At 47.8% G+C, this 20,500-nt stretch overlaps 1 protein-coding gene across 6 annotated transcripts in view; it reads right to left on the reverse strand.

The window, feature by feature from the left end:
• The window catches only part of LOC147458790 (ABC transporter B family member 25-like), a 115,754-nt gene extending 97,450 nt beyond the window's left edge, over positions 1-18,304 (reverse strand). For 2 of the 6 annotated variants that reach the window (XM_086510232.1, XM_086510233.1), the window contains exons 1-2: positions 18,044-18,197; positions 17,702-17,952 (exon numbers count right to left, since the gene is read on the reverse strand). Coding sequence is in view for 2 of the 6 variants with exons in the window: in XM_086510231.1 (XP_086366357.1) it covers positions 18,089-18,157 (69 nt within the window). In the remaining 4 variants the exon portion in view is untranslated. Of the gene's footprint in view, positions 1-17,701; positions 17,953-18,043 lie in introns of all 6 variants that reach the window. The other 4 variants (XM_086510231.1, XM_086510230.1, XM_086510234.1 and 1 more) reach the window with 3 other exon arrangements.
• Positions 18,305-20,500: the final 2,196 nt, after the last annotated feature.

Here is a 20,500-nt window from a genome sequence, read left to right on the forward strand (position 1 = left end):
TCCCTCTAGCCCCCTTCCTTTTTTTGTTCTATGTTAATGAGCAGATTTTGGACTTCACAGCAGGTTGTCTTGAGTGGTTTAGAGCTCCTTGTTAGGGGAGATGAGCTACTAGACGCTGAGTTTCATGACAACTCAGGCTTGTACTTGGAGGGCCAGGAGGCCAATCTGCATAGGTGTGAGCAGGCTCTTGAGGTGTTTTGTTATGCATCATGCGCACTAATCCACTGGAGGAAGACAGTTGCTTTCTGGGTTGGCAGTGCTCCTATGCATGATTGGTCGCCAGGTGAGGGTTTCAGATGGATCCCCCCAGGGATTGCAATTCGCTATCTGGGTTCTCAAGTTGGCCTGGACTTGTCCCCTGAGCAGCACAGATGGCTCCCCTCCTCTTGTCCATTAGGAGGAAAATGTTGCATTGGAGTTAGGCACGGCTCTCTTTGGCAGATAGAGTTGTATTGGCCACCCAGGTTTTGTTGGCTACTATGTGGTACATCACGGCTTGCTGGATCTTCTCGAGCTCCTGTATCAACCAGCTGGAGAGGCTGATTGAAACGAACGCACAGAGTGGATCTCCTGGCTGCACGGCCTACAAACACACGTCAGACAAATCACCTGACCATAGCCACCATCCGGCACCTCCCCCGTGCTGGGGTCAGCGTCCGAGGACGTAGGCGTGCACCTGTCTCATGCCCTATAGCTGGATGCCCTAAAGCTCCTCTGACAAGCCAGAGAACTGTAGCCAGTCACCTAAAGTGCATGCTGGACCCTCTGCCATGGGACCCCAGGAAACATGAGGCCTACTACCAACCAACTGGCCTCTCTGAGTGCTAACCATGGGGTTCCAAACATGGGGCTATCTTAGGCGCTCCTCCGTGCAAGTAGGCTGACGCTGCTCCAAGCCTCTCCTCAGCTGCTCCTAGGATCAGAACAGACTCACAACGAAGCGGTCCTCCAATCTCCTACTCAGGCCAATTCTGCGCATCTCTGTGACAATCCATGTGGTCGAAGGTCGCCAGGGGCCTCCAGCCTGAGGCACTCTAGCACTAAGCCGCTGAAGCAAAAACTCCTTCCAGGGCTCCTCCCCTGGAAGAAGTCCTCTCACGACAAACTTCCCTAGAAGGGCTCTGCTCTGTTGTGCTAGGTCTATGATCCCCAACCCTCCCTGAGAACAAGGAAGAATGATGACCTACCGTGCCACTTTGGCCCGGGCTATCTGCGTCACGCCCTGACCAAAGGAAGTTCATGATCAGCCTCTCTATCTGGCTGATGCAAGAACTCGAAAAGATCCAACAAGAAGTGATGTACCACATAGTAGCCAACAACACCTGGTTGGCCACTACAACTCTGCCTGCTAGAGAAAGTCATGCGGAGCTCCAATGTAACAACTTCCTCCAGATGGACAGGAGGAGGGGAGCAATCTGCTGCTCAGGAGACAAGTCCAAGCCAGCTTGACAGCCCAAGTATCGAGCTGCAGTCCCTGGGGGAATCCATCTGAAACCCTCACCTGGCAGCCAATCAGGCGTAGGAGCACTACCAACCGAGAAAGCCACTGTCTTTCTCCAGTTGATCATGCGCCTAATGCACAACAAAAGGTCTCAAGAGCTTGCCCACACCTGTGAAGGTTGGCCTCCTGGCCATCCAAGTACAAGGCTGAGTCGTCTGCAAACTCAGCATCTAGTAGCTCATCTCCCCGAATAGGGAGCGCTAAGCCACGCACACCAACCTGCTGTGAAACCAAAAACCTGCTCATCGCCTCAGCATAGAACAGAAAGAGGAAGGGGGCAAGAGGGCAGCCCTGTCCGACCGAACGTGTGTGCATGAAACGATCACCTCTACCTCCTGACAAAAGTACCTGATTGTGTGCCCGTCTGTACAGAGCTAACACACCTCTGATCCAAGCATTTGAGAAGCCCATCCTGCGTAGAGTGCCCTCCAAGAAGTCTGAAACCGGCCTGTGGGGCGGTAAGCTTTGGCTTTCACCCAAAACTCTTTACTTTAGACACACACAGAGAGAACGTGCAAAGGCAACCTGCGACAGGAATTAACACTTAAGCATACACACGGCTCGGAAGCTAGAATGCTCCAAGCAGACGCCGACAACCAGTAGGCCCCATAATTAGCGCCCCTTTCGATATTTCTTTATACTTTGAGAGGGTACATTACAAAGTAGAGTCCTGGGAATCCTTTATCTGTATCCCGCTAGATACCACTTGTTTTGGCCAAATTTCGGCAGCATAACAGCCCCGAAACTTGCACGAAACCAATTCCCCTACTGGAACTCACTTCCACTGGCATAAACCCCCTGATTCCTGCCCAAAAACAGGGAACTCACTTCCACTGGCATAAACCCTCTGATTCCTGCCAAAAACAGTAAATTCAGCATGCTGTATTTACTCGTTTTTGCCATGTTTTCAGCCCCAAACAGTCCCCTAACTGTCCTCTGCTAGTGGGGCACGATTCCCAATGGTTTTGGCGTCCGTATGGCTGAAAAACAGTCAATTTACAGCGCATACACAGCGCTGAAAACGCACCTGTACGGTGAGGTTATGACTGTAGCGCGGACAAAGTGTCGTGCTCTCTACAGTGGGTGCTCCTCAATGCAATGTGCGTGACATCACTCAGCACAGAATGAAAACAAAGGAAACAATAGATAACAGCTGATCAACACAAGACATGACAGCACAACAGAACATAAGGACTCGACTATCTCAAAGAACCGATACAAAGTCAAAGAACCGATACAAACTCTAGCGTGGCAGCACTCTCAACTCCAGCCCAGAACTCACACAAGTACAATGGGGGTGTCGAGGCTCAGATGTGCACGGATCGTGCAGACGTGCTGTGTGTATAGACTCGCTACTCTAGACGACGACGTTGGACCATATATGAAGAAAAATGATGATCCACCAACAGCTCATAAATGTTAGCCACCTAAGCTAATCTCCAAACTGAGTGGTGGTGGTGACCTAGCCACGATGTCCACTAGACCACCGTCCGTATCCTGCTACGTGGCACTGCCTAGCCCAGAGAGTCCGTCCAGTGTGGACCAGACCAGACCAACTATACTAACTGTGTGTCGTGTGAAAGTGACATTGTAGCCTGCTACAGGTTGCCCGCCACAAGACCGCTCACCATCTCGGTGAGAGGGATACTGACAAACTTGCCCGCCACAAGACCGCTCACCGTCTCGGTGAGAGGGATACTTACAAACTGTGAAAGAAAACCACTAGGTACCGCATCCGTACATCTTTCGTGAAGCAGGTATGAGGCCCAACCATGACCTTACATGCCTCAAAGGTGGGGTTAAAAACACTGCATTGCTTGCAAACACCTTAAGCCTTTGAATAGGCGGGAACCCAATATGATTGCATAGTCCAAGAATCCCAATTGGCACAACTGAATGAGGCTCCACAGCAAAGAGATATGCTCGGGAAATGTATGGCAGGGGCAAGGGGTGGGTAGGGGGGCCGAGGGGAGACTAGGTAGGGGTGAGGTAGGGGGGTTTAGGGGAGACTAGGTAGGGGTGAGGGGAAGGGGTGTGGGTAGGGGAAAGGGGGCGAGGGCTAGTGAGGGGGGTGAGGGGTGGGTAGGGGGGCTAGATAGGGCGAGGGCAGGGAGGGGTTAGGTAGGGGCGAGTAGGGGGTGGGTAGAGGCGAGTAGGGGGTGGACACGCGCGAGGGCAAGAGAGGGGGTGGATAGAGGCGAGTAGGGGGTGGGTAGGGGCGAGAGCAGGGAGGGGGTGCGTAGGGGCGGAAAGGGGGTGGGTAGGGGCGACTAGGGGGAGGGCAGGGGGGAGGGCAAGAGAGGGGGTGGATAGAGGCGAGTAGGGGGTGGGTAGGGGCTAGAGCAAGGAGGGGGTGCGTAGGGGCGAGTAGGGGGTGGGTAGGGGCGACTAGGGGGAGGGCAGGGGCGAGGGCAAGAGAGGGGGTGGGTAGAGGCGAGTAGGGGGTGGGTAGGGGCGAGGGCAAAGGGAGGGGGTGGGTGGGGGTAGTGAATGGTGAGGTGGAATGACATGGAGCAGAGAGATATCATGAGCATGAGCAGGGAATTTATCAGGCTTGAAATCAACATCTTTTTGGTTGTATCCTGTCTTGAGGAAGCTCTGTGAAGGGAGTTCGCTAGACACAGAAGAGAGCTTTGTTCCGGTCGGAGAAGCAGACATTGGGGCTGATGGTGAAGGGGGGTGAACTCCTGTAGAGGGGTATTCTTTCCGCTTCTATGATTCTTCATAGGCTCACCAAATTCAAAGGCTTCCACCAAGGCGCATCAAGAGTATTCTTTGTGACCTTCAACCTTTGAGCTGGCTCAGGTGGCTCATTAGGTTTAGTTACTGTGGAAACATTGGAAGAGGGTGTAACTTCAGGCAAAGAGTGAATAGAGACGCCATAACAAGGCATAGATTTGGTAGCATCCAACCACTCCAACAGATCCTCATCTGACCCGTCAGGTGGAGTAGGCTGTTCCAATCCGAGGTTGGTTGCTAGGAACAAAGAACTATGTTGCACGACGGGATCCATGCCTCCTTCTAGGCGGATTGGTTGCATCGGGGAGCCAGGAGTATGTATCCACATGGCATCGTTTCCCCAATCATGAAGTGCTTTAGTGTGTCGCAGCCATGGTCTACCGATGAGCAAGGGAAATCCGCCCTTTACCTGTGGAAGATGAACCACAACAAAATCCAAACTAAAAGCAAAATCTTGTACGTGCAAAGGCACCTTTTCCACTATGCCCACAGGGTATATTGCCCTCTGGTCGGCCAATGTTACTATGAAAGGGGCAGGTTGAGTAGGCTGCAGGCCTAAAGCCATCACAGTGAACTCAAGCATCATATTGATGCCGGATCCACCATCCACAATTACTCCTGAAAATTGCTGACCCAAGACGGACACTATCAGACGAGGGCTTCGATAATCAATGAGGGGAGCAACGGGATTGGATATCATATAGGACTCTGATGGTCGCACTGGGAGGTGCCCGCCATTAGGACCTGCTCCGGGGTAAAGGGATTGAATAACTGCAAGGGTGCCACTTTTGAAACTCGCATCTAGCCGCAACATGTCATAGAGGGACACTTGTTGGAAAGTGTTCTTCAAGAGTGTCTCTGCTATAAGCTTTTCTTGTTCTATCAGTGGTTTCTCTGGTACCTTGATCTTCTGTAGATCTAAAATTGCTTCCAAGAAAGCTTCATCAAGATCGGAGAGCAAAGATTTGGATTCTTGCTTGTCACTGACTGAGGGCTTGGTGCCCGTTGAAGACAGAGTATCCACTATTGTGAGAATGTGTGGGGGAGTTGAACTTGCTGGAATGCTAAGACCGAGAGCGGCTCTCCGGGCCCGAGTGAGGACACCTGATGGCTCCTCTACCAGCTGCAACTTATTTTGTGGGGTAACTACTGTTTTTGGGCAGGAATCAGAGGATTTACGCCAGTGCAAGTGAGATCCAGCAGGGAAATTGATTTCGTGCAAGTTTTGGGGCTGTTATGCTGCCGAAATTTGGCCAAATCAAGTAGTATCTAGTGTGATATAGGTAAAGGATTCCCAGGACCTTACTTTGTAATTTACCCTCTCAAAGAATAAAGAAATACCAAAAGGGGCGCCAATTTTGGGGCCTACATGTTGTCGGCGTCTGCTCGGGGCATTCTAGCTTCCGAGCCGTGTGTGTATTCAAGTGTTAATTCCCGTCGTAGGTTCTCTTTGCAAAGTGCTCTGTGTGAGAGTCTAAAGTAAAGAATTTCGGGTGAAAGCCAATGCCTACCGCCCTACGGGCCGGTTTCATGGTTCCGTTGCCGGGACATCAATCACTTTTTCCTCAAAGAGTGAGCCTCGGTTGTTTTGGGTTTGGGTAAAGACACGGAGTGCAGGATCAAGGGATTACACTATGGCCGACAAAGGGAAGGGCATTATGGAAGAGGGTTCCTCTTCGAAGGAGAGGCAGGAGATCCCTATGGTTTTCGAGATTGGCGAGAGCTCACGGTCACGTCAGTCTGTACCTCCTGTCAATGTGAATGTCCCTCCAGTAGTACAGGGCTTTATGACCGGGAAACTTGAGGATGATGCGTTCTGGACTCAGTTAGTTGCTGCGGTGAATGTCTTTTCGCAGAGCTGGTGCAAAACCCAAGATTTATGAAGTTCTTGCAAGCGCCACCAGCGCGACAGCAAAATAGGCAACCTACGCCGCATACGGAGCTTGTTGGTCTCAAGCCCAGGTACTTCATGCGGTTCAAGAGGATAGGGAACACTCGCATGTTGCGGAGTCAAGGGCTCCAAAACAGGTTCCTCCCGTGCTTGAACAGGTGGCTATAACGCCTATTCCACAGGTTATGCCAGTTCAGCCCGCCACCTTTCAGAGCCAACATGCTGTCTTGAATGGACAGGGAACTGGATACCAGGCTATGCACCCAGTTTTTCCACCACCCACGGTACATCCTGGGTATTTCGGGGGCTGAAAACAGGGCAAAAACCAGTAAATACAGCAAGCTGAAATTACTGTTTTTGGACACGAATCAGGGGATTTACGCCGATCCAGCAGGGGAATTGATTTTGCACAAGTTTTGGGGCTGTTATGTTGCCAAAATTTGGCCAAATCAAGTAGTATCTAGTGTGATACAGGTAAAGGATTCCCAAGACCTTACTTTGTAATTTACCCTCTCAAAGAATAAAGAAATACCAAAAGGGCCGCCAATTTTGGGGCCTACAGGTTGTCGGCGTCTGCTCGGGGCATTCTAGCTTCCGAGCCGTGTGTGTATTCAAATGTTAATTCCCGTTGCAGGTTCTCTTTGCAAAGTGCTCTGTGTGAGAGTCTAAAGTAAAGAATTTCGGGTGAAAGCCAACGCCTACCGCCCTACGGGCCGGTTTCACATTTCATCCATGTTCTCAACATATCGATCTGCCTCAAAGATCTTGTCCTTTGTATGCAAAATGGGGGGAACTTTTTTGCCGCCTTCAACAATCTCAAAAGGTGCTTTGCCAGTTGACGAATGGACCGTATTATTATACGCATACTCAAGCATAGGCAAATACTATTCCCACTTGCTTATTATCTGACACATAGCATTTCAGCAGATCTAGGACAGTAGAATTAGCCTCTTCTGACTGTCCATCACTTTGTGGATGAAACGAAAACGAGAACTTGAGCGTAGTGCCCATGTTCTGAAACAATCCTCTCCAAAACAAACTGGTTATGCGAGATCACGATCACTGACAATTGATTGTGGCATACCATGGTACTAAACACATTGTACATGAACAAGCATACCATCAGATCAGATTTTATCTTCTTCCTGACAGAGATAAAATGGGCCTGCTTGATGAACCTGCAGATAATGGTCCATATACCATCATTCCCTATTGGCGTTCTTGGAAGATCAAAGATAAAGTCCATCGCAATGCTTTCCCATGGCTTCGGCAGTGGTTGTAACAGCCCTGGTGCCTTTTGCCTGTCAAACTTGACCTTTTGGCAAATCACGCATGCTCACACAAAGGCATCCACATCTCTCCTCAAGGTAGGCCAATAGAAGAATGTCTCTGCCGCTTTAATTGTCGCATCAATACCACGATGCCCTGCATACGGTGGGACATGACTCTCTTCCATGACCTTATGTCGCAATGGCCTAGTGACACAAAGTCTGCCATGCATCATCATAAAACCATCTCTGAGGAGGTAGTGCTCATGATGTTGCCCCTCTTGCAACTGTTCAAAGATCCTTGCAAAAAATCTTCATCAATAGCATATTGTTCCTTCATATCATCTAACTCATGATGATAAGGAATTGACACACCTGAAATCTGTGGCTTTCTTGATAACGCATCAGCCACAAAATTCTTCTTACCTTCCACATGCATAATGGAAGTGGAACATAGAAAGAATGTTTGCCCATCGCATATGCTTTCCGGATAACTCTGACTGTGTCAACAAGTATCGCAAGGTCTGATGATCTGTTTGGACAACAAAATCAGCACCTAAGAGGTAGTGCTTCCAGCTAGAAAGCGCATGAATCACGGCCAAGATCTCTTTCTCATAGACTTGCATAGTCCTCTCTAGCCCGTGCAAAATTCGGCTTTCATAAGCTACTACCCGTCCGTCTTGCATTAGCACTGCTCCGATGCTACTGCCACACGCGTCACATTGGACAACAAATGACTTCCTGAGATCTGGCAAAACAATTACTGGATCTGAAGTCAACTTTTCCTTTAAGAGACTAAAAGCTGAAATCTCTTTTTGGGTCCATCTAAAAGTGACCTGTTTCTTTTGCAAAGCGTTAAGAGGTGATGCTATCTCTGCAAAATTCTTGATAAACCTTCTATAGTAGGAACACAATCCCAAGAAGCTTCTGACATCGTGCATAGTCTTGAAGTCTAGCCATGTCTTAATAGCTTCGACATTTGCGGGATCCATTCTGACACCATCCTTTGAGACTATGTGGCCAAGAAAGTAGATCTCTTCCAGGAAGAATTTACTTTTCTTAGGATTGACAAGTAGCCTATGACTACGCAGCTCTTCGAACACAATGGTCAAGTGACGTCTATGCTCCTCTTCATTCTTCGAATAGACTATCATGTCATCGAAGAACGTCCCAACAAACTGTTGATGCAAGCGGAAAATCGGGTCCATCGTTTTGTTGAACGTGGCAGGAGCATTTGTTAGCCCAAACGGCATCACTAGAAACTCATAAAGACCAAATGTCGTTATGAACATAGTCTTGTGCACATCCCTCTGGCCTTATACGAATCTGATGGTACCAACTCTTAAGGTCTATCCTGCTGAAAATTGCAGCACCCTCTAAACGATCAAGAATATCATCAATTCGAGGAATAGGAAATCTATTCTTGATGGTATTCTTATTCAACACACGGTAATCAATACACATGAGCCATGAGCCATCCTTTTTCTGCACTAGGAGCACTGGGGAGCAAAAGGGTAAAGAACTAGGCTGAATCAACCCCTTCTCTAATAACTCCTCAACCTAGCCCACAATCTCTTTCTGCTGCGCCGCGTAACCCTGTAGGGAGGTCTATTTCGTGGGCTACACCCTGGCACCAAATCTATCCGATGGTCCTCGGGTCTCTCTGGCGACAATTGCGACAGTAATGAATCAGAAAAACAGTCACTAAACTTTTGCAAAAATGCTGACCTTTCTTTATGTAGCACAGATAAATTTGATTGATTATTATCTGAGACATCACGTGCAAAAATCAAGTACACAGAAAGATGATTCTTTATTACAGAAGTGATAGCAGAAGCAGATACAATAGGAACAGACTCCCCTTTGAGCTTTACATCCAAAACATGAGTTTTGCCCCTATGCTGAAGGGTGATCATCTTGCCGAAGGCATCCAGCACGCCATGCACTCTGAACATCCACGGAATTCCAAGTAGCACATCGCACCCTTCCAATGGCATGATATAAAATTCTTCTGTGTCCGTATAAGACTAAATATGCAGACGCAGCTTTCCAATAATGGGAGTAACACACTCTGAGTGGCCAGGACATGCCAACCTTGATTGTGTTGTGTGCCCTATTTTTTTTCCAGCTCTAATGCCCAGCTTCATAGCTAACTCTGGTGAGATAAAGTTGGCTTTGGCACCTAGATCAAAGAAGATGAGTGCCGTTTGATCCCTAACTTTTCCCCATGCCCTGCATAATTCATTGGCATCTATACTGGGCCTATCACCCACCATATCTGGCACCAAACCTGCCGTGTGTTTAGGCTTCTTGCCTTTCTGGTCCTCTTTATCATCTGAGTTAGCTGGTCTTTTCCTTTGTGGACAATTGGTAGCAAAGTGACCAGACTGCTTGCATATAAAGCATTTATTTTCAGCCATTAGGACCTACTTTTCCTAGAGGGACTTGCGCACAAAAGGCTTCTTTTCTGTTTCTTTGAATGCGCTCTATAAGTCCCGGCTGAATCCTTGTCTTTGGTAGCCTTTTCTGACCCCTGTGACGCTTCAGGAGCCGTTTTCACAAAGGGCTTCTTGGCTAAATTTTTCTTTTGCTGCCCTCCTTTCTCGTTGCTCGGAAACCCACTGTCCTCTCCTTTCAACAAGGAAAGACAAGTGTTAGCAACTTCCATAAGCTGAGTGAGGGTAGCCACTCTGTTCTTGGTACAGTAATCGCGAAGCCCTTTAGGCAGCCCACAACAGTACTTATCTATTTGCTTTGTCACTAAGAGTAACGCTTTACAAAACCTCCGATTGTACTCAGGTAAGCTCTTGCATGTAGCCGAAGTAAGCTGGTGCCAATCTGTCATGACGTCAGCTTCAAATTCATTTGACAGCCAAGCAGATGCAAACATTTGCTTGGAGTAAAACCAAGTGGCGGTGCCTGCCCTTAACATTAACAATGTCGTCCACCATGTAAGCGCATTGTCATTTAAGAAAGTGGCAGCTTTCGTGACCTTAGAGGCCTCTGTAAAATTCCATCATGTATAAGCTGTATCAAACTGCTGAAGGAAAATGAGAGCCTTTGCTTTATCCTCGAAGCCACTAAAAGTGTTGAACTTTACAGCTGCACCACCTTCTTTGTAAGCTTTCGGCTTCTCTAGTGCCCCCAAGTTGTCATAAGGAATGGTCTACAACATGGGCACTGTAGTAGGCATGATCGGCACATCTTGGCCATTAACATTTTGCGTCAGAGGTGCGATATCTGGCTGCTGTCCAGAAAAACCAGCCATGCTAAAATGACCCTGTGGCACCCCAAACTGGCCCTGGTTGCACTGAAAACCTTGCTGCATGCCAATGCTACCATACATGGGGTTCGGCATCATGCCTTGCATACCCCCAAACACTGTTCCTGGCATGTACGGCTGACTTTCATGCGCATAACATACCCAAGATGTACCGTGGGTGGTGGAAAAACTGGGTGCATAGCCTGGTATCCAGTTCCCTGTCCATTCAAAGACAACATGAGGGCTCTGAAAGGTGGTGGGCTGAACTGGCATAACCTGTGGAATAGGCGTTCTCGCCACCTGTTCATGCACGGGAGAAATCTGTTTTGGAGCCCCTGACTCCGCAACATGCAAGTGTTCCCTATCCTGCTGAGTCGCATGAAGTACTTGGGCTTGAGCCTCAACAAGCTCCGTATGAGGTGTAGGTTGCCTATTTTGTTGTTGCACTCGTGGCGCTTGCAAGAACTCCATAAACCTTGGATTTTGCACCAATTGCGAAAAGACATTCACCGCAAAAACTAACTGAGTCTTGAACGCATCATCCTCAAGTTGCCCAGTCATAAAGCCCAGTATTATTGGAGTGACATTCACATCAACAGGAGGTACAGTCTGACGTGGCCGTGAGCTCTCGCCAATCTCAAAGACCATAGAAGTTTCCTGCATGTCCTTCCAAAAGGAACCCTCTTCCATAATGCCCTTCCCTTTGTTGGCCATAGTGTATTCCCGCGTTCCTGTACTCTGTGTCTTTACCCAAAACAATCGAGGCTCACTCTTTGAGGAAAAAGTGATTGACGTCCTAGAAACGGAACCTTCAAACCGGCCCGTGGGACAATAGGCTTTGGCTTTCACCCAAAACTCTTTACTTTAGACACACACAGAGAGAACGTGTAAAGGAAACCTGCGACGGGAATTAACACTTAAGCACACACACGGCTCGGAAGCTAGAATGCTTCGAGCAAACGTCGACAACTTGTAGGCCCCAAAATTGGCGCCCCTTTCGGTATTTCTTTATATTTTGAGAGGGTACATTACAAAGTAGAATCCTGGAAATCCTTTATCTGTATCCCGCTAGATACCACCTGTTTTGGCCAAATTTCGGCAACATAACAGCCTCGAAACTTGCGCGAAACCAATTCCCCTGCTGGAACTCACTTCCACTGACATAAAACCTCTGATTCCTGCCCAAAAACAGTAAATTCAGCACGCTGTATTTACTGGTTTTTGCCCTGTTTTCAGCCCCAAACAGTCCCCTAACTGTCCTGTACCAATGGGGCACGATACCCAATGGTTATGGCGTCCGTATGGCTGAAAAACAGTCAATTTACAGTGCATACACAGCGCTGAAAACGCACCTGTACAGTGAGGTTATGACCCTCACCGGTGCCTGCTTTGGAGTAGCAGTTAGCTACCCCTGTTCCTACTCAAGGAGGCTCTTGTCAGCACAAAAGCATGAAACCACAAAGCTGTACATCAATCAAACGAAGAGCCCTCTTGTGGGGCATCACATAACTGCACGTAGGGGAGAGAGAGAGCAATGTGTAGTGTGTAGGGCATTACTCCTAGCACCACATTGTACATAGAAAGCACTCCATAGCTCTTAACCTGTGACAGAGAACTCCAAAATGAGCCTCCCAGCTATAAACCTTCGCTTGCATGAGGAAAGTGCATAGAATTGTGTCACTTGGCATGATTACACGCATTTTCCCGTTTCGAGGTTGCCGCCTAAAAATCTCCCGACTGGTTGCCCAGTTGACTTCGCGGCAGAGTTGTAAAATGTTCCCCTTGTCATTCCGAAGGTAATGACGCGAACACATTTCATGGGCCAAAATAGCAGTTCCCTAAATTTTAGAAGATGCTTCCATTGGGCTCCCATTGGTCATCTGACCATCTATCCTCATTGGGACCGCATCCAAAAGTGCAATGTGGCCCAATTGTCGGATACTTTCTGTTGGTGATCCCACCTTGACTTTATGCCTTTATTGAGTTCACTTCCTAGTATCCACCAACTTGCTAAGTGCGACGGGGGGACCTACATGATCTTGCATTGAGCCTAGACATCCTCTTACTATACGAATTCCAGTGCCGACCAACTTCCCGTCTGTGGGTGAAAATACCGTTCAGATTGGCCATATAATGTCCGACCATTTGCAACTTCTAAAAGAGAGTCGCAAAAACAAAACAAAAATCATTGGAAAGAAACCAACAACTAAGGTTAGCAGTTGCCACGTCCTCGTGACATAGTTAACAGCTGCCACGTCCTCGTGACAAAGTCCCACTCAACTCTATCGTAGGCCTTCTAAAAATAGAGAAGTATCACTAGATCCTCACCACAAAGACGCGCGAGGGCAGATGCCTCCCAAAAAGTAAAGATGTTGTCAAGGACACTACGCTCTTTGACAAAACCTGTCTGTGTCCCATGTATAATGCTCTCTAGAAGTGGTTGAATCCTCAAACTCAGAGCCTTGGCAAGAATTTTGTAGGATAAGTTGAGGATGGTGATGGGCCGCCACTGTCGAATCTCATCCAAGGAGCCACCCTCCTTGGGAATGAGGTAAATCAGGCCCTCACTCATGCTATCAGGCATCTCTCCTGTGTGCAGGATGTACTGAAAAGCGCTGGAGAGATCTGAGCCAAGCAAGTCCCAGTACTGTAAGAAAAAGCTAGGAGTCAAACCATCCTCACCTGAACAGCTACCACGAGGAAGTTCTCTAAGGGCCGCGTGTAGCTCCTCTAGCTGAAGAGGCAGCTCAAGCCTCTGGCGCATCTACTCAGTCACAAGACAAGGCATCTATGCCCACACCTGCTCTGGCGCATCTCCTCAATCACAAGACAAGGCATCTGTGCCCACACCTGCTCTTTCCATGCATCCTCGCGCTCCAACTGCGGCTCTACAGACAGTAGGTCCTGGTACAAGTCAGTAGCAACTGCATGCATGTCCTCTGGCTCTGAAGCAATTGACTGGGCCTCCTCAGCTGGCTGACCTTGGCATGAGGATGTCGGGTCCCACTGCCTCAAAGAAAGCCCCTGTCACTCTGTCACCCACCTGGGTCCACTGAGATGCCTATCAATGGAAAGCAAACTCATGGTGCCTCTCCTCTGTGCTGACGAGCTCCTGGCGAGCCTCCTGCAACTACTCCTCCAACCGAGGAGTGTCTGAATGCTCTCCTGCATCCTCTGCAAGGAAGCAACGCCCCATCGGAGAGGCTGCTCCTTCTCTCTCGCTGCAGCCAGACGGGCCGAAGACTCCAGAAGAAAGGGTCGACTAAGCTGAGCAAGTCCTGAGGCCACTTTGTCAGTAGGAGTCCTGCATGTCTAAGCTCTCTGTCCAAAGAGCCACCACTCACTCTTTGAGCGTAGAGTCTAGCAAGACCCTCTCAGGGATGCGAAGCGTCGTGCTCCCCCTCCTCCATCTATCTGTCACATGAGGATGTGCATGGTCCGAAAAGGAAGTCCCAGTCACAATGCAAACTGTCCCACCCAAGTCAAAGAAGTGGTCACTAGTGTAGAAGCGATCTATCCGAAATAGATTCACTCCTCCCACTCTGCAGTCTAACCGAGAAAAGGCCAGGCTGTCTGCGGGCCTCACAAAGCTAGAATGTTGCCACACATTTGAAACCCGTAGTCATACAAAACCTCTCCCAAGCTGCCAACTCAACTCCATGCACAGTAGTATGGCTACCTCCAATCCTGTCAAAGGGGTCCTCCAACATGTTGAAGTCACCCCCAATGCACCATTGCTCTGCCGCGATTAAACAATCTGAGACCAAAACTCTGCACGTGCACTCGCCACATTGGGCACATAGATGTTAAGGAATCCGCTGAACCCGCATAGCGATCCACTGAGCCCTGCCTAGCACAATAATCTCTCTGCCCACAATGGCCTGCTGCAAAGAATCCACAATATTCATACATACCTCTCCCTGGATGCCTCAAGGTCCAAATGCAGCTGACCAAAACGTCTCATATCGTCCACGCAAAAGCTGACCACAATATCTAATGCATCTCTCACACAGATGATGCTCCTATAGCATAAGAAGGTCAATCTCTCCTCCCACAAGGCATCGCTGAAGCTCTTGACGCAGTCGGCCCCTCTGACGTTGAAACAGGGGACCACCTAATCCCTGCACGTTCCATGAGACGATCCTCATGGGGAGCGAGAGAGAACTGATGGCAGCAGTAGCTAGCCGTGCTATCTTCGAGGCAGGCTTGGATGGGGAGTAATCCGCATTCAAGCTTTCCCGAGATAGACGTAACTGCAAAAAGTATCTGGCCCAAGCCCAAGTAGAACAAGCCGTGCGCAAAGAAACCTTCTCTGTCCAGGAGTCCTCATGTATGTGTACATAACATGGCGGGCTCTGCGTGTTAGCAAAAAAGTGAACCACAATGTGTCTACATCCAATTGAGTCTGGAGGTGTCACAGAAAACTTGGCCAACGGCCACAGAGTCTGAACCAAGTCTGTAACCCCTAGGTCTCCCATGTGATGAGAGAACTCTAGGGCTTGTGCCTGCAACCACTCTTAACACTGAGTCAAGAGTCCACTCAGACTGGTCCTGCCGCATACGCACTTAGATAAGCGCAATACCACCTGTCCACGCAAATTTTCAGCATCCTTACGAGTTCAAGAAGCAAAGGCATACTCGCTTGGGCATCCTATAAGCAAGCAATTAAAAGTAGGGACCTCCGCTACCAAGAAGACTCCACAATGAAACAGATAGCCATTTTGGCTACACTTATATCGAATTTTAGCCAATAGGCTCATGAATACATTCATTTTTATGGTTTCCAGGTCAAAAAACAGTGTAAGCAAAAGTTCAGTATTAATAGAAAATCTCCTCGAGGGGAGGGACCAGCCCATCTTCCATCCTTGAGTCCCTAGTGCCGTGTTCTCTTCTACATTATTTGCTAAATATTATTTTGTGCGGATTCCTACATGACTTAATTGAATAATCTCAAAAGTATTTAAGTTCACACTTCCGCTTTTGTGACAGAATCACCCACTAAACGAGGTTCACTCACGATGGTGAGACGTCGTCCATTCGCCTCTCATGCCGGCAATGAAAAAGAAAGCAAAGCCGAGTGTAGAAAAGCAGAAACTATACTCGCAAGAAGAGTTTGACAACGCTCTTGAGTAGAGGGTCAATCAATTGATGAAGACCACAAAGCATTCTCAGAAGAAGAGCAGCTCAAATTAATATCCCGGCTATCTAGGTCAAAAATCCACTTTCGAGGAGGCTAGTAAATCCAAGAAGCGTGTTCGCTTCGAGAGTGACCCCGGTTCTTTGTCTTCGTCCTCGTCTTCAGACAGTTCACATAGTTCTTACTCCTTTGATTCCAACGAGGAGGAAAAGAAGCAAAAGAAGCAGAGAAAAACAAACAAAAGCAAGAAAAGCAAATCCAAGAAGAAGTCTAGAAAGCATAGCAAGCATTCTAGCAGTTCCAGAGAGGAAACTTCATCCTCTAACCGTTCAAATACTGATTCTCGTGCATTTATGACTATGGAAAGAAACGAAACCACTTGATGCTATCAATTCAGTATGATTACCTAGGGAAAAAGAGTAAGAAGGAAGTTCAAGGATGAGGGTCAAGCAGCGAAGTTTGACACATTTGCATGCTCTCAGCGTTTTTTCTCCCAGATTGCAGATCAGCCCAGCACTCCAGTTAGCAACATATCAGCCCAACGTTTTCAATTTTCAGTCCCTTCGCTCGCAGGACGCGGCGAGGGTCTGCTAACGCTTGCCTCTCTGTTGCAGCCCATTACTTCAGCAGCCCATTGAGTCTCTTCTCTGCCATTTCCTCACCGTTTTGAGTGCTCCCATCGGTGTTCATCATCATCTCCGTTTTCAGCCCTACTTTATGCGACAGATCGGATACATTTTGCCAGTCAGCTTTGAGCCCTTGATTCCTCTCACATCAGGAGCGCAAATCAATCTCCGATCTACACATTGGTGGCTATCAACAACCCCTCATCCAGACGGATCCAAAGGTGCATCAAATCAGCCCAAAGGTGTTTCATTTTGAAGAGTTACCGCAGTGTTATTCCCCATTCGAGTTGGTAGAGTCTGCATTGAGGTATTGCATGTGTGTACATTTCATTTACGAAATCAAAAGCAAATAACACATCAGTAACGCTGTGGGGGGCCCTTGAGAGGGTTGGTTGGGAACCCATCGGGTGTCATTCTCCTTTCATCTCTTTCTCCCTCTACACATCTCTACCTCTTCTTATTCTCTCTCTACAAAGAAATAAAAGGAATTATCATTCATTCAAGCAAGGAAATAAGTAAAGATTTGTGGAAGTGTGAAGTCTAGATCTTCACCATTCCAGTTCTGTTGCACCTAACAAGTCTTCACCCAACTAACCTCTATATAGCCTCCATATAGAGCCCCTTACCTGGCATGCCTGTCATGCGGGAAGGCTTGCCCTAGGGACCTTTCCCACTCGGCCACACGCCTTGCCCACGGGACCCTTGTCCTCGCATATTCACTGTGACTTTTACTAGCCTCAACTCAAGAAGGATGCGCGCACTTGTATAATGTCTCACAAACAGAAGTATGACAAGCACAAAGCAACGTGACTCCTACAACCTTTATGAATCCCAGATCGACCAAGTGAGAGTATAGCTATAGATTTCATCTTCAATCTTACCATAAATGATGGCATATATACTATTATGGATAGATTCCACAAGCACGCTCGCTTCATACCAGTGCAAAACATAGTGAAGGCCGACCATTTTGGCAAAGCTGTTTTTTTCGCACATTTTTACATGGGATGCTAAGTCAATTGTTTCAAATAGAGACCTCAGATTTACGAGTTTGTTGTGGAGGGTAGTGTTTGATTCAACGCCTATTCTGATGATCGACTGAGATCACATAGCCTTAGCGACAACTTTGCCCAGACTTTGAAAGGTTGTACAAGGCCAAAAAACTGGAATGCCCACCCCAAATTTCAGAGCCACTAGATCAAATTCAAGCCACTACTTATAATTAACTTTGTTCAAATTCTAAAAGGTTGTCCAAGCTCAACAATTGAGGTATACACCTTTTATTTCAATGATGACTGAACCAAACTCAAGCGCATGGCCAGTAGCCCTAGCCCATTTCAAACTCCATGTATTGTCTCCATGAATAGCCTCAGGGAAAAAGAAAAAGACAAAAAGTAAAACCAATTGGTATGAAATCAACACATTGAACCAATATCAATATCGGGTGGATATGCATAACTTGGACAAGACCGCAAAGGAACGGCAATAAGTGGAGGCTAATGAATCCGTCTCCATAGCATCCCTATCACTTCAACAAGCGTAAGTGCATGTAAATGGTTGTTTCCCCTATGATGCTTCCAATGAGTTATGAAGCAGAAATTGATACGCAGAATTGCTACCTTTTCGAAACCATATGGATTGCTATGAGAGAGACAAAAGCATACATTCTCAGATATGACATCAAGACGGAGCAGGGGCGTGCTCTCGTCTATTCCGCGTTTGAGCTTTGGCATCGTTGCCACGGTGAAGACTGAAGTTGCACAGAAACAGCTACGTGAAGGATCTAGGTGGGTTCACAGCCGGGATATAGCCTGCTGCGACAGACAGGAAGCGATACCAGCTATTGGGGATGGGGATGGGGATAGCGATCGCAAATGGCGACTGACAGGTTGGATTCACAAGCGTCGGTGGACAATTGCTTGTGGATCACTTGAGTAAAGACGGACACGTCAGCCATAAAGTGCAAGTGAGGTTGCAATGGATCATGAACTGGTCACTTTCCTTAGTTGCCTTTCATGCAGCTAGAGGCGCCCTCAACAGACACCACCCCCCGCCCCATAGGAGGTGTCGGGAGGCAGGTGCAATCCGGGTCGTCCGATCGCCGTGTGAACTAGGTGTGAACTCGGGAGTTATGTGCACCACACCGAATTTGGTGTGAACTCTCTATGTGAACTCAACATGAAAAAAGTGTGATCTTGGTGTAAACTAGGGAGGGTGTACACACCACACCAAATTGGGTGTGAACTCAATGTGAACTTAGTGTGAACTTGAACTTACCGCACACACACCTTTCAACGAACGCGCGATAGCATAGTGGTTAGAGTCAATTCTGTGGGGGAGAGGGTAGTGGGTTCAAACCCCGGATCTGAAAAAGTGGGAATCTTTTGCATTCCATAGGCAATCCAACGATCACGATCAACCGGTGATCGTGAGCCATTGATCCCACCTCCCAAAAGGAAGTGGCTAGCCCTGGTTCGTTGTAGGTAAGGTTTCTCTTCCTGCGCGCTCGCCATAGCTCTTCTGACACCCCCCCCCCCCCCCCCCCCCCCGGAAAGACTGCACGCCTCTCTCAATATGTGCCTTTTTTCGCTCTGCTTGCTCCAAGGTCGTTCAGACGAGGCGGCGGCAAGCTTGCAGCTCACTTTTCTTCCACCGGCTCGTCTTAACCCATCCTATGGCTGGGTTCAGGCTACATGGCGGCAAAGCCTGCAAATGGGGCGTGTGACGCAGTTGGACTTGAGGCATTTGACGATGAAGTTTGCAAGCTCTCTGGACCTACCTACAGAATGGGCGAGCCCCCCCTGCCAAGAAGAGAAGGGTTGTCGGCTCCTTTTCGACGTGAAACCTGAGCTGAGTGTGAAGATCCTTGCCTGCTAGGCTGAGAGCCAATCGCAACGCTTTTGCAATTCTTGCACATTAGACCTGCTTCTCATTGTCGGTGCCTCGTCTAAACCAAACAAGCTGAGGCAAGAAGAAGTGGACAGAGGTGCCGTCGCCTCGTCTGAACCAGGCCTAGCTATTATAATGGAGAGAAGGGTTCGTGGAAAGTGCCACACAGCTGATGGAGGGACCGATCGAAGATTCAACATGTAGACATGTGTATAACACAAATACTATCTTGAAAAAAAAGCAATTACGTACAATGAAGCGACCAAGGGATGCATGCATATATGTAGAATGGGTTGCAATGCTCCCTCTTGGTGGAGAATGCTCCTTCTTGGTGGACAAGTTTGGATGCACATAGCTTAACTCTATCAAGCCTGGAGAAAATGAAGGAGGAGATGTCATTCCAACAAAACAAAAATGAAACCATTAAGACAAAATGAAGGTCTCAAAGTGCAAGGATACAAGAACTTCTTGAGGTTACAATAGCAAGCATAGAGAAGGAGAAGCAAGAAGCAGTTTTTTCCTATGGAAATTGCCTTAACTATTTTGCTTACGCATGATTCACAAATACGATCTAATGACCTACTACAAGAGGAAATAAATCGCTTAAGACAAGAGGTACTATTTAGCAATTACCAATTCAGGAGAAAACTGAAAAGCTAGTTTGAGGAGTTGGTGTCTATGTATAGTGCTCTCCAAGAGGAAAAGAAGACAATAATGATGGAGCTTGAAATGAAGATATAAGCCAACTTTTTGTTCTTTTAAGAATGAGTATCTCTCCTTGGTTTGACAAGTATGAGGTTTGGACTGAAGAGGCCGCCCCAAGAGCGAATCTACTATTGAAGCTGCATGAAGAGATCTCTAAATATTTTTCAAAGAAAGAGGGACAAGCTCAAGTACTAATTTACAGAAAAGAAGACATCCAAAGTTTAGCACAAGATCTCGGTCTACTTCTCCATCAAAGAGCGACATCATTTCCAAGATTTCACCAATATTTATCAAAGAGTACCTCCAAGACAACATGCAATACTCGGCAAATGTTGTTGATATCATTAAATGCCTGCCATTGCATACCAAAATTACCATTGCACTTCATCAAGCTTGAGAAGTAATGCAAGTTCGTGAGCTTCCATTACAGTATGATGGATATATTGCTTTCGAGATACCACCACAATGTGATAACTCAAGGC

Source organism: Adiantum capillus-veneris, chromosome 4 (genome assembly GCF_014529385.1).
Source record: "Adiantum capillus-veneris isolate H3 chromosome 4, ASM1452938v2, whole genome shotgun sequence".
Classification (NCBI taxonomy): Eukaryota; Viridiplantae; Streptophyta; class Polypodiopsida; order Polypodiales; family Pteridaceae; genus Adiantum; species Adiantum capillus-veneris.